This window comes from Mixophyes fleayi, chromosome 1, assembly GCF_038048845.1.
Source record: "Mixophyes fleayi isolate aMixFle1 chromosome 1, aMixFle1.hap1, whole genome shotgun sequence".
NCBI classification, from domain to species: domain Eukaryota; kingdom Metazoa; phylum Chordata; class Amphibia; order Anura; family Limnodynastidae; genus Mixophyes; species Mixophyes fleayi.
Genome location: NC_134402.1, coordinates 67,571,579 through 67,584,507, shown reverse-complemented (window position 1 = coordinate 67,584,507; position 12,929 = coordinate 67,571,579). Strand labels below are relative to the sequence as shown.

General features: G+C 38.8%; 1 protein-coding gene across 1 annotated transcript in view; it reads right to left on the bottom strand.

Annotated features, from left to right (window-relative positions):
• Window positions 1-251: 251 nt before the first annotated feature.
• Window positions 252-12,929, bottom strand: part of TRMT9B (tRNA methyltransferase 9B (putative)) — a 39,431-nt gene continuing 26,753 nt past the window's right edge. The window contains exons 2-4 of the mRNA XM_075196149.1: window positions 10,561-10,715; window positions 5,302-5,475; window positions 252-3,049 (exon numbers count right to left, since the gene is read on the bottom strand). Of these exons, the coding sequence (XP_075052250.1) occupies window positions 2,067-3,049; window positions 5,302-5,475; window positions 10,561-10,714 (1,311 nt within the window). The 5' untranslated portion in view covers window position 10,715 and the 3' untranslated portion in view covers window positions 252-2,066. The remainder of the gene's footprint in view (window positions 3,050-5,301; window positions 5,476-10,560; window positions 10,716-12,929) is intronic.

The following is a 12,929-nucleotide window of genomic DNA, read 5'->3' as shown; positions in this document are numbered from 1 at the left end:
TTCCTCATATGCAGGGTAGTTATCCTGACTGAGTTATGCATAACATCACAGAGCACTTTTAAAATGAGTCATGTGACATGCGTGACATCACTACACTCCAAATGTATGATGATGACATCACTACTGATCTAATATAAGTATATATTTACAGGATATTTTACACATATTCATGTCAGTAGTGTGTTATGTTTATCTTCTTTATCTAAACTGCACCATGCAATAATGCAAATAAACATGAGATGACACTAGAATTAATTGTTTACAGAATTTTATTGCGTTATCCATCTTTTAAACAAAACACTAACAGGCTCGTTATAACCTGTAACTAAACTATAGTTCATTGTGGCTATACTAAATTATAACTTATTTATACAAGAATGCTAAGTATTCTATAATGAATGTAAGAACGGTGCACTCTTTTTCAATGAATTGTTCCTGAGATGTTCATCATAAATGTCATCATAAAGACATTTTATTACTTATGCCTCTAAGCTGCAGCACAATCAGTTAGCTGCAAGTCAGAACTATGAACAGGTCTCCTAGCACTGGAGCACAGAACCTGTATTGTGGGTGATATCTGGGCTTAGCCCTCAGGATATGCCATATGTTCCCCTTACACAAAGGCCTTTGCAGGGAGTGGTGTAGAGAATCACAGGTCTATATTACATTAGCAGGATCGAATACTATGATACCATAAGCATCAGTTAGAGGGGAGGGGCTGGGGGACTGGTCTATGTTTTGCTCAATAGCCCTGAAAAAACACTGTTCAGAGGAATAACTTATTTAGACCTTTTATCCCTCTTAAAAAAGATCAGACACCAGCAGCATCCCTACCTACTTACAGTTTCCACCAAACATTCTATGTTTCCTTCTATGTGCCAGCAAAAATACGTCTCTCACTAACCTAATTGCAAATTAAAATTTCCATGCTAAAGTTTTTTCCTGGATAAAATTGAACACATGGGAGACTAACCATATATATATAAAATATACTTAATGGTCAATTCAAAATTAAATTTACAAATATGAAGCTGAAGCATAAAGATAAAATGCAGTTTTTCTATCTAACCTGGATTTTCCACAGTAGCTTTCTATAAGTGTTAAATTTAACAATTTTTCTTTCTTAGTTCCCATCTATGTAAAAATATGATGTCAGTGAACAAATGACTCGATATAGGCAAAACACAATAAAAAGTTTTTTTTAAAAAAATAATAAAAAAAGGAGCATGCTAAGTTCTTCAGATCAGCAATGTTCTCTATGAAGCTCCTGTGTGTACAACGCTGCCATCTAGGGGAATACAAAGTAATCACACGGAACCTCCTGTTTTGTTCATTTCACAGTAATGTGAGAGAGTGAACACTGTATGTAATTCACATTTCAATTCATAACTATTTAGACTTATTTGCTATTTGACAACTACTAAGACCAATAGCATGCTGCCTAGATTTAGGCAATTATAAACACAAATTATTTTCGGTACATTATTTAGCTCACATAAATTTTAGTATATATTAATACCAAATTGTGGCTATAATTATGCATTTATAGCAGTGTCCTGGGTTAGGTAACATATATCTCCACTTTAAATTATGTAATATCTAGGAGTGGGAAATAATCCTCATACACATTATCTACTGCAATTACCTTGTATGCAGAAAACTAAAATATCTCTAATGATCTTCAACATACCACCATATGACAACTGTGCAAATGTGTTATTAATGATAGTACATACAGGTTACAATTCCCAAAAAACTAGATGTAAAGATAATAATATATATTTTCTTCAAATAGTATTGCTTCAATACTTATTTTCATGTTAAAAAATAAATTAAAGGACTTTTAAAATAGGCAAACATGCATAGTAAAAATATATATTACTATGAACACATGGTTAATTTATATAAAATACTATTTTCAAATATTGTCATTTGCACATATAAGAAATAAAATAAATAACACAAATATTATGGTTTTTACCATACAATAATAAAATACATTAAAATACAGAAACAGTACATATTAAACATGATTTCAAGTTAAAAAAAAAAAAAAAGATTATCTTTTATTTTTTTTCTGCAATTATGCACCAGTTGCCGTGGTCAAAACAAGAACTTATAATATGAAGTTCTGGAACATGGGTTTCCAAAAGACTGCGCAGCTCTCCGTCACGGAACACATGGTAATATCGCATGTACGCCTTTGAGTCAAAGGCATCCAGCTCTTGGTCGCTGGCAGCTACCGTCTCATCCAGGACTGAATCACTAGATTCTGTGGTTGAAGTTCTCTTTAAGACTTTGCTTTTGGTACACGTATCAGCTTCATAGCTACAAATACAACTACAGTACTTGGTATCTGGCTGAAAGGAGGTTTGTCTTGTATGGTTTTGAACAAGACCACAATGCTTTCCATTTTCTGAGGGATCTAAAGCTAGAAACCACTGTTTTTTGTGCGATTCATTTCTAATAAACACTTCATCGTCATCGAAACTGTGTTCTTTCAATAGGAACCTTTGGTGTCCTAGGTCAAGGCTACAATGTCGGGAGGGCTGCACAGACACCGTGCTTTTCCCCCACCCACTGACCGGGCTGAGAGACTTCATCTTGTCAAGCTGTCTGCTTAAAGTGGACTCATCTAGAGATCGGGAGAAGAACCATGAACGGATGGATCTTCCGATGGCGCTGTAGAGTCTGTTTTCTTCATTAGGAAACTTCACGCAGCAGTTGGCAGTGCTACGCGATTGCTGCGAATCGATAGTCTGTTTCAAGTTATGCAAGTTGATGCTTGTTGACTCTTTTACTGATTGTAGGGTTATATCATGTGACTTTGTATTTGGGTTTGTTCTAACCTCCCACTGGCTTGTTTCCGAGGTACGTCCAGACAGCAGAGCTTTGTTCCACGGCACAAACACATCTTGCTTTTCGAACCGGCGGCTCTTTTGTTCCATTGCCCAAACATACAGCATGATTTGACCGCCTGGAAGCAAAACTCTGGCCATTTCTTTTATTGCACGAATTCTTCTTTCCTTAGTGGAAAAATGGTGAATCACTAAAAGAAAAAGAGAAATCAGCCTTCAGGTTTCATTGCCAACTTTCTATTTAAAGCTGTCTCAGTTATATAAGAAGAATTTATTAAAATGGAGTAATGTTTTTGCATTGCCGAAGTACGGAAGTAAACTGGGAACAAGGTTTAGGCAACACGGTGACATCTGAACAAATACAAAAGGGGTTCTTTACTTTACAAGGAATATTTGTAATCTCACTCCCACCAAATAGTAGTTTGGTGGAGGTCTCTTCCTTTGGACACCCACTATTTTTTCATCGGTAGCATCCTGGCTATGTCAGCGCCGAGACTTAATACAAGAAATGGGGTGTGTCCAAGTGGATGAACCCCCCCAAAGTACTAATCACGGGAAGGAAGGGCAGCTAAAGAAATATATAGTAACATTAATAAGTAACATTTTTTGAAAAAACAAATACACATTTTAAAATCAACATACATTTTGTATAGCAATAAAGATAGCTGTGCGGTAACTTGTTTATGCTGGGGACAGTTAGTTTGGAATGAAGAGGATTTCTTTAATTTTAGGGGTGTTCCGAGTACACTAGTAATGCATTAGGGGCAGCACTACATCTGGAGGGTAATTTACAGTAGGTGAGAAGCTGATCTCAGGTAGAAGAATTATAGGGGCAATATAGACAAATGTTGCCACCTCACACCCATCATCATCATCATCATCACCATTTATTTATATAGCGCCACTAATTCTGCAGCGCTGTACAGAGAACTCGCTCACATCAGTCCCTGCTCCATTGGAGCTTACAATCTAAATCCCCTAACACACACACAGACCGAGAGACACTAAGGGCAATTTTTTAATAGCAGCCAATTAACCTACCAGTATGGTTTTAGAGTGTGTGAGGAAACCAGAGCACCCGGAGGAAACCCACACAAACACGGGTAGAATATACAAACTCGACACATGGTCAGCAATCGTCCCTGCCCCATTGGAGCTTACAGTCTAAATTCCCTAACATACAGACAGAGAGAGACAGACTAGGGTGAATTTGATAGCAGCCAATTAACCTGCTAGTATGTTTTTGGAGTCTGGAAGGAAACCGGAGCACCCGGAGGAAACCCACGCAAACACGGGGAGAACATACAAACTCCACACAGATAAGGCCATGGTCGGGAATTGAACTCATGACCGCAGTGCTGTAAGGCAGAAGTGCTAACCACTGAGCCACCGTGCTGCAGGCCCACCAGCCTATGTTCCCTCTCTCATCAGTACCTCTAGATTACCAACCAACCCCCTTCTTGATAAGTGATTGCAGTATCAAGTGCACCTATCACTGTATCTATTCCCGTATCCATTATATGTGGAGTCCAGTGACTGACAGCAGCAGGGAAGGAGATACATTGTCCTCATACTCCTGCTGTCAGTCCTTGTGTTCCTCATATGGAGAATGCTGGATGACCGGGATGCTGATATGTATCACAATGCGTATCATACTGCTATCAATAACTGATAAGTGCTGTGGCTAGCTTCCTGGGGGTCCTGTGATAGGCTGTCCAGCACTGCAGAAAGTTCTCATGTGGTAAAGTAAAGCCATACCTAATATATTTATTGGGCTAGATATATAAAAATTGAATACAGGTGCTGATTACTATTCCTCTTTTTGTGGGAATTTTCCATGGCAAGAGAGTGAAACTAACTTAACCATCTCCTTTTAAATCCTCCCCAGCTCAGACCATCCCCAAACACTCTGTAATATTAACTCTTGCCAGGATCAATATATCTTTTACAATCTGGGCGCTTATATTCCATCGGGCTAATTCCTACCCTATTATTCATACTATAGTTCTGCAACCTTAAAAACAATGTTAGGATGAGTGCTGTAAAATTTCTTCCATCCTATGAATCATCCATGAGACACATGCTATTGTCTCTATATTTACCAAAGATGTTTAATAATGAGTTGCTTTAATGATGGGTGGACCAAATAAGAAGAACTTGGCAGAACATACACATTACTTTACACCAAGTGCATGAACAATGCCGAAGTGGTCTTGCAAACATCTAAATCACATTTCAGACAGCATATAAATTGGGAACACATATACATTTAATAGGGCATATACAGATGTATGGATACATGCAGAAGTGTGTGCACAAAAAGCGATGCACATTTTTTGTATTACAAACTATGGCATTTTGTGCCCGCAATTACTGCATAACGTCCAATCTGTCTGCATATAAACCATTACTAAGCTCTAATAAGACAGGATATCACACTTACCTCCGATGGAGATGACGGTATCAAAACACTTGTCTCTAAAAGGGAGATTCAGGTTGTCACATACCATGACCTCAAGGTTGTTATTCCTTCCAATTTCCACTAGAGGTTCACAGTAATCACAGCCCAAATTGTAGGTATCACTGTTCACACTGAGATACTTTCCTGTGCCACAGCCTGAAAAGACAAAAACAAAATTCCTGTTACTTACAGAATATAAATGTTAAAATAGACAGATATACACAAGGGGCCTGATTCATTAAGGTTCTTAAATGAAGAGGATTCTCATTTCAGTCTCCTGGACAAAACCATGTTACAATGGAAGGGGTGTAAATAAGTGTTCTGTTTTACACATAAGTTAAATACTGCCTGTTTTTTCATGTAACACACAAATATTTGATAGCTTATTTGTACACTGAAATTTAAAGTTGATATTTGTGTGTTACATGAAAAAACAGGCAGTATTTAACTTATGTGTAAAACAGAACACTTATTTACACCCCTTCCATTGTAACATGGTTTTGTCCAGGAGACTGAAATGAGAATCCTCTTCATTTAAGAACCTTAATGAATCAGGCCCAAGGTGCATAATATAACCAAACACACAGGGCTTTAGTTACACATGAACAATGCCTTTTGCTCCAGTGCTTCATTAGGCTGTCACTGAACAGAAAAAGTCTACACGGAGGAGGGGGGTCTTTGCCAAGACTTCCAGAGCAGCCAATGCGCTACATACTGATTGGTACTGCTTTTTAATAATAAATAGAACTCTTGGATCAGTTTTGAAGTTGATAGTGATAGGAAGATGGATGATACTGTATATCAAAAGTTGGCATAGTAGATTATTGTGTTTGACACAATACAAGGTTTGAACTGGCTATTTACCCCACCCCCAGCACTGAAGATAACACACACACACTTACATCTACTGCACACTAATGCAACACTTATCTGGCATTGCTTACAGCATTGTTTTGTGGGGTAAGTATGAACACCTAGGGGTATATTTACTAAACTGTGGGTTTGAAAAAGTGGAGATGTTCCCTATAGCAACCAATCAGATTCTAGTTATCATTTATTTTGTACATTCTACAAAATGACAGCTAGAATCGGATTTGTTGCTATTGGCAACATCTCCACTTTTTCAAACACGCAGGGGCAAGAGGACAGGATAGAGAGTTCAAGTGAAAGTATCTTGGAGCTATTTTAGCTCACTTAGGGAAACAGTTTGGTACATTTCAATATTGCACATACATTATAATACATCACACATAGGTATTTAAGATTAAGGCAAGTGCGCTGGCAGGTTTTCAACAAGAAGGGTCCCTGGCGGATACTTTATTAAATAGCATACAGTACCTACCTCTTTGTCACAGTGATGATAACCCATACTTGCCAACTCCCGAAATTCGGGTCAGTCTCCCGGTCTCCCGCGAGAGATGGCATTTCTCCCGCATCCTGGAATTCCCTTGTTAAAATGATGCGATTCACAGATAATCGCGTCATTTTGGCCCTGCCCCTGTGACAAAATGTCATTTTACTTGTGGGGGTGGGGCCAAAATGACGTGATTTGAGGCGCCCCGCCCCCTCTCACCCATTAGTCACGCCCCTTTCCCGGACGTCGCCTACTGAAAGTAGGCAAGTATGTGATAACCTGTTTGCTATAAGTATAGATGGCGGCTAGTTATTTAACAACAGATATATATGAAATATACATATTGCAATATAAATGTGCATGTGAATAATACTGTGCATAGCCACACAGTATTATTCACATGCATGAATTATGCACACATACGTCACATGTACAGTATTTTATTGAAAATGTTTAACTGCCAACAGAATATATGTATATGTAGAGAACAAGAGGAGTATAATAAACTGATGTATATATTCATAAAGAACAATGGGCCTGATTCATTAAGGATCTTAACTTAAGAAATGTAGCACACATGAAAAAACAGTCAGGGCTAGATTTACTAAACTGCGGGTTTGAAAAAGTGGAGATGTTGCCTATAGCAACCAATCAGATTCAAGCTGTCATTTTGTAGAATGTACTAAATAGATGACAGAGATGATCTGATTGGTTGCTATAGGCAACATCTCCACTTTTTCAAACCCGCTGTTTAGTAAATCTAGCCCTCAGTATTTAACTTATGTGCAAAACAGAATACTAATTTGCACCCCTTGCATTGTAACATGGTTTTGTCCAGGAGACTTAAATAAGAAGTTTCTTAAGTTAAGATCCTTAATGAATCAGGCCCAATATGTTTAGGAAAAACAATGTTCTGAAATCCCTATAAATAGCACATGGACTTGTACAACATTTCACTACCAGCCACATTAGACAGACACTGATCTATATGCACACGAGCCATTTCCAGGCCAGAATGCAGCACATTCTCCTAGGCTGTGGGAAGATGATTAATACACGAAAGACGTTTAAGAAAAATGTGAAATGAACACAGTTTGAAATACTGAAGTATTAAGTTAGTTAGGATATAAAAAAACATTGCAAGGATTTATAAGGATTTGTTTTATTAGAAGGATTTGTTTCATAGGTTATATTTCTCCATCTCTAAATGATCACTTTCCTTGTCATTCTGCAAGAAATAGCCATTATTCTCAGAGTAAAGCATGAAGAAATCACTAAAAGTGTCAGCTACACATTGTAACACGCCGTACCCTATTTTTATCCATTGTCTATTTATGTCATTGTTCAGAGAAGGCTGCAATTAGTCAGAAGGGTGAGTAGCTGGTGCCAGGGAGATGATCAGCATCATTCCCATTTCCAAGAGAGATAAATTTACATTCAAATGTAGAAACAAAACTCTGCAGCTCATTTACAAACCGCAAAGAAATGCAGATCTGCAATTCTTGACCAACTGGTGCATTTTAAGGTGCCCACTTTCAGTAATTGTGAATGTCCCCGGAAAATCAACCAACGTCCAGCTTTGTGGGTTGGCATATCTACCTGAAAATGTGCATTTTGGAAAGTGTGAAACATCACATGAAACTCCCACCGACTAAGACTTTAGGACAATCAACGTTATGAATTTACATTTTTCAGCTTTTTTCCTCCAGTGTCGCTCTGTCTTCACTTAGGTCTTAAATTAATTGTGAGAGGTTGTAGACAACAAGACAGAAAATCTCATTTTCGTATCCAGGTGCAAACATTCACGTGTGTCCCTAATACATACTCAGCAGGGAATGCACCCAATCCAACCAACTAAATCTATTGGATGGTGCAAATCTTTGCACCCTGTAGATGTCACCACCTTGTCCTGCAAATGAATGTAGTGCAAAGCTGGATGCATTTGCACAAAACCATTCAGTCTTTAGTCTTACTACATACAAGAGCCTTTTTTTTCCACCTTCAGGTGACTTTAAATTATTGGCTTGTTTTATTTTTCTGGCTTCTTTCTATGATTTTTAGCCATGTATTAATATAATTAGCCTCCCAGCTGTCTCGTCGTGCTGAGAATGTTGGTAGGTATATCCCATTCATCACCATTCTGCACAGAAGAGCTGCGGTCAAAGTTGAAGGAGGGCAATCGTCCTCCTAGCTTTAGGGATATGGGAATCCCTGGGGATGACTTGACCCTATGTGTAGCCAATAGGGAGGTTATACTAAGTTGGGGTCCAAAAGAGGACAACCAAATAAATAAATAAAACAACGGATGTACTGGCTTTAATAAGCACAGAAAAACTTTATATCAAAACCGGATTTCTGGCTGTCTATTATATGGACAGAATCAGGGTTAAACATAAAGACAATTACCACCGGCTGTAGGTCCTAGGAGCTAGTAGGAGGATGAGGAGAGGGCTGTAGACACAGGGGGCAAGGAGGAAGAGGAGGGGGATATTGACACAGAGGGTGAGGAGGAGGAGGAGGGGAGGGTTGTGGAGTCATGGGGCGAGGAGGAGCAGGAGGGAGCTGACGATGCCGTGGGCGAGGAGGAGGAGGGGGATACAGAGGAGGAGGGGGATACACAGGAGTGGGGCGCGGGAGAGTGGGAAGAGGGGGAAGAGGGGGGTACTGGGGAGGTAGGAGGTACAAGGGAGAAGGAAGATACAGATGAGGAGGTAGATACAGGGAAGGAGGGAGGTATAGGGGAGGGGCGGTGGAGGGTACAGGGGAGGAGGGGGGCATCTGTGCGAGGGGTGAGGAAGAGGGGGATGCAGGGGGTGAAGGGGGTCATAGTCACACAGTGTATAGAGCTCCTGCTGCAAAAGGGGATTTTGTGTAATGTCCTTATAGTGACACAGTATACAGAGCTCCCGCTGCAGCCAGTGATTCTAGGTAATGTCCTCATAGTCTTGGTTATAGCTCTGTAGTAATGTTCAGCATGTGTAAAATGGTGATGTGTTCGTTGTCTCTCAGTTACTATAGTGTGGTGTAGGTAAGTGTTTATAGCTGAATGTTAATAGCTGAGATGCTGTGGCGGATTAGAGTAAAGCTCTGTGATTATGGTGCAGTGTGTCTCTATGTGTTGTAATATATTGGAATATGATTATCTATTATTATATTATATTATAAACTTGAATTTTATCTCATAGGTTTTCAGTAAAGATTTTATTCATTATAATATGTTGTTTCTTTCACTAAGGCTTAGTGGTTAGCACTTCTGCCTCACAGCACATGAGTTTGATTCCAGTCCATGTGTCGAGTTTGTATATTCTCCCCGTGTTTGCGTGGGTTTTCTCCAGGTGCTCCGGTTTCCTCACACACTCTAAAACCATACTGGTAGGTTTAATAGCAGCCAATTGCTATTAAAAAATTGCCCTTAGTGTCTCTTGGTGTGTGTGTGTGTGTGTGTGTGTGTGTGTGTGTGTGTGTGTGTGTGTGTGTGTGTGTGTGTGTGTGTGTGTGTGTGTGTGTGTGTGTGTGTGTGTGTGTGTGTGTGTGTGTGTGTTAGGGGATTTAGATTGTAAGCTTCAATGGGGCAGGGACTGATGTGGATGACTTCTCTGTACAGCGATGCAGAATTAGTGGCACTATATAAATAAATAGATGATAATAATGATAATGAGGTTCAAGGTAGAGAACTAGCTGGGACCCAGGCATTAAAAAAAAAAAAAAAATTGTGTCATTAACCTGAAAAAAATTTTTTTTAGTGACATAAAATAAATACAATTCACATAAAGACACAAATGAAACCCAATAGCAATGCTTTCTATGAGTAACCCTAAAACTGGGCCAGAAAATAGGAGACCTAGATGCATTGTAAGCTGCAGTGAATTTAAATGATGAATGCTTACCTATATCCACAACGAGACTGCCTGGCTTTTGCTCCAGCAGAAACTGGCGTACCTTTGGCCAAGCTTTACTCTGCACTTCATTGAAGTACGGCGCTGTGCTTTCATACACACTGTGCACATGTTGATTTTCCAGCTGGGCAGCTTCATAGTCCATGCTGGAAGAGAACAGCAAATTGGTTATTTAAGTGCAAACATCAAAAAGCAGAAATAACTGTAAAATCTCAGCTAATCACATACACTAGAACATTAAACTAGTTTCCCAAAAACCTCCCTTGTTAATTGGAAAAAAGTAACATAAACCACATCGTGTACTTTGGCACGCTGTTCAGACGTGTTTTCACAGACACCAGTACTGAAAACAGATACAGATGAATCAGATGCTGTTCAGGATCAGGATCTTCACAAATTAACGATAAGCCTCTAAGTGACTATTCTGTGAGCATTCTCTATAATCCCACACATACTATACAACTACACCAGAATTTCCTTCTGTCATTTCCTTAAAAGTCTTGATTGAAAGGTGGGGCTGTCTCCATGTAAAAGCGCATAAGTGTCATTTAAACAGCAAATAACTATTTGAATGTGTTTTAAAAACAGAATGAATGCATTGCTTATTGATAGTGACCTCAGTAGTGATCATTGACCTCAATAGTTGCCACAGCGCCCATTTATATTACTGCATGTCTTAAATCCAAAGCACCAAATATTCAGTGAGCAATGATCCAAATGTCACTAAGTGCTGTTAAACACTGCACTGTGGCTCAGTGGTTAGCAAATCTGCCTCACAACACTGGGGACATGAGTTTGATTCCTGACCATGGCCTTATCTGTGTGGAGTTTGTATGTTCTCCTCGTGTTTGCGTGGGTTTCCTCCGAGCGATCTGGTTTCCTCCCACACTCCAAAAACATACTGGCAGGTTAATTGGCAGCTATCAAATGGTCTCTTTTTGTCTGTGTATGTGTTAGGAAGCTTAGGGCTAGATTTACTAAGCTGCGGGTTTGAAAAAGTGGGGATGTTGCCTATAGCAACCAATCAGATTCTAGCTGTCATTTTGTAGAAGGTACTAAATAAATGACAGCTAGAATCTGATTGGTTGCTATAGGCAACATCCCCACTTTTTCAAACCCGCAGCTTAGTAAATCTAGCCCTTAGACTGTAAGCTCCAAAGGCATGGAACTGATGTGAGTGAGTTCTCTGTATAGCGCTGCGGAATTAGTGGTGCTATATAAATATCTGATGATGATGATGGGCATGTAAAGCTGATTAGGGTGTTAAAAGATGGTAAAGAAGAATTGTGGATTAGCGGACAGAGAGGATAAGAAAAAAAAATTATTTGCCAAGGGTAGAGCAGAGATGATGCATGAATTTAAACTGAAGAAAATCACAGTCTAGTTGTCTGTGGTTGGATTTTGTAATGCAGGAGCATCTATGTAGGTGTCTCTTTTGATTGTCGTGACAGGACTGGTTTGCGCGACTGACATGGGTATTTAATAGGGAGAAGGCTATTGTTGTCGAGTTATGGTTGTAAAGAGAAACTGCCAGGATTGGACAGTAGAAAATAGAGATCACAACAAAGAGAGTGGGTGGGTAGACAGTTTTTTGGACATTGAAATTAAAAAAAGTGTGAAGATTACCATAGTTGCCAACTGTCCCCACTTCCCAGCGACAGTCCCAGTTTTTATAGACTTAACCCTATAAATGTCCCTATTTTTCTGTATTAAAAAATTACACAATAAACGTCCTTCTGAATGCTAGATGTACCTCTTCTCATCCATTCTTATGTCCTATGCTTCATAATTAATATTTAGGAGGAGTATATACATAAATGTACTAAATGTTACAATGAAATTCAGTAAACATGACATGATGGGGATTATTTTGCTGACAGATATGATGGTTCAGTAATGACTGTGATGTGCTTAGACGCACCAGCTCAGCAGTAGAGGATCCATGGAAATTATTTTAAAGCGTCAGCAATTATGGATTTACCCCAGTTAAGATTTCTATGTAATATCTCACATTTCCCCCATATTAGTAATTTATTCACAATACTATGGCATGAAGCAAAAGACATTCATTGTATTTCTTTTCCTATTCTTATCATGTGCTTACTCTCATCCCTTTGCTTTTGTAAATATGGAAAATCAATTGATTGCTATGGAAATATTAAAGTCAAGGACGTAATTCAGTTTTTTTTATTTCCTTAATCTAGAATCAATGTTTCCAACTACTGAAAATATTTTTTAACTGTCAATTATATAAAGAATTACTGACACACATTTTACTGATATATTATTATGTTGTTAAATCACAATGTGACCTGAACTGGAAGAATAAGCATAATCTATAGCAGAAATGGATCAGGGAT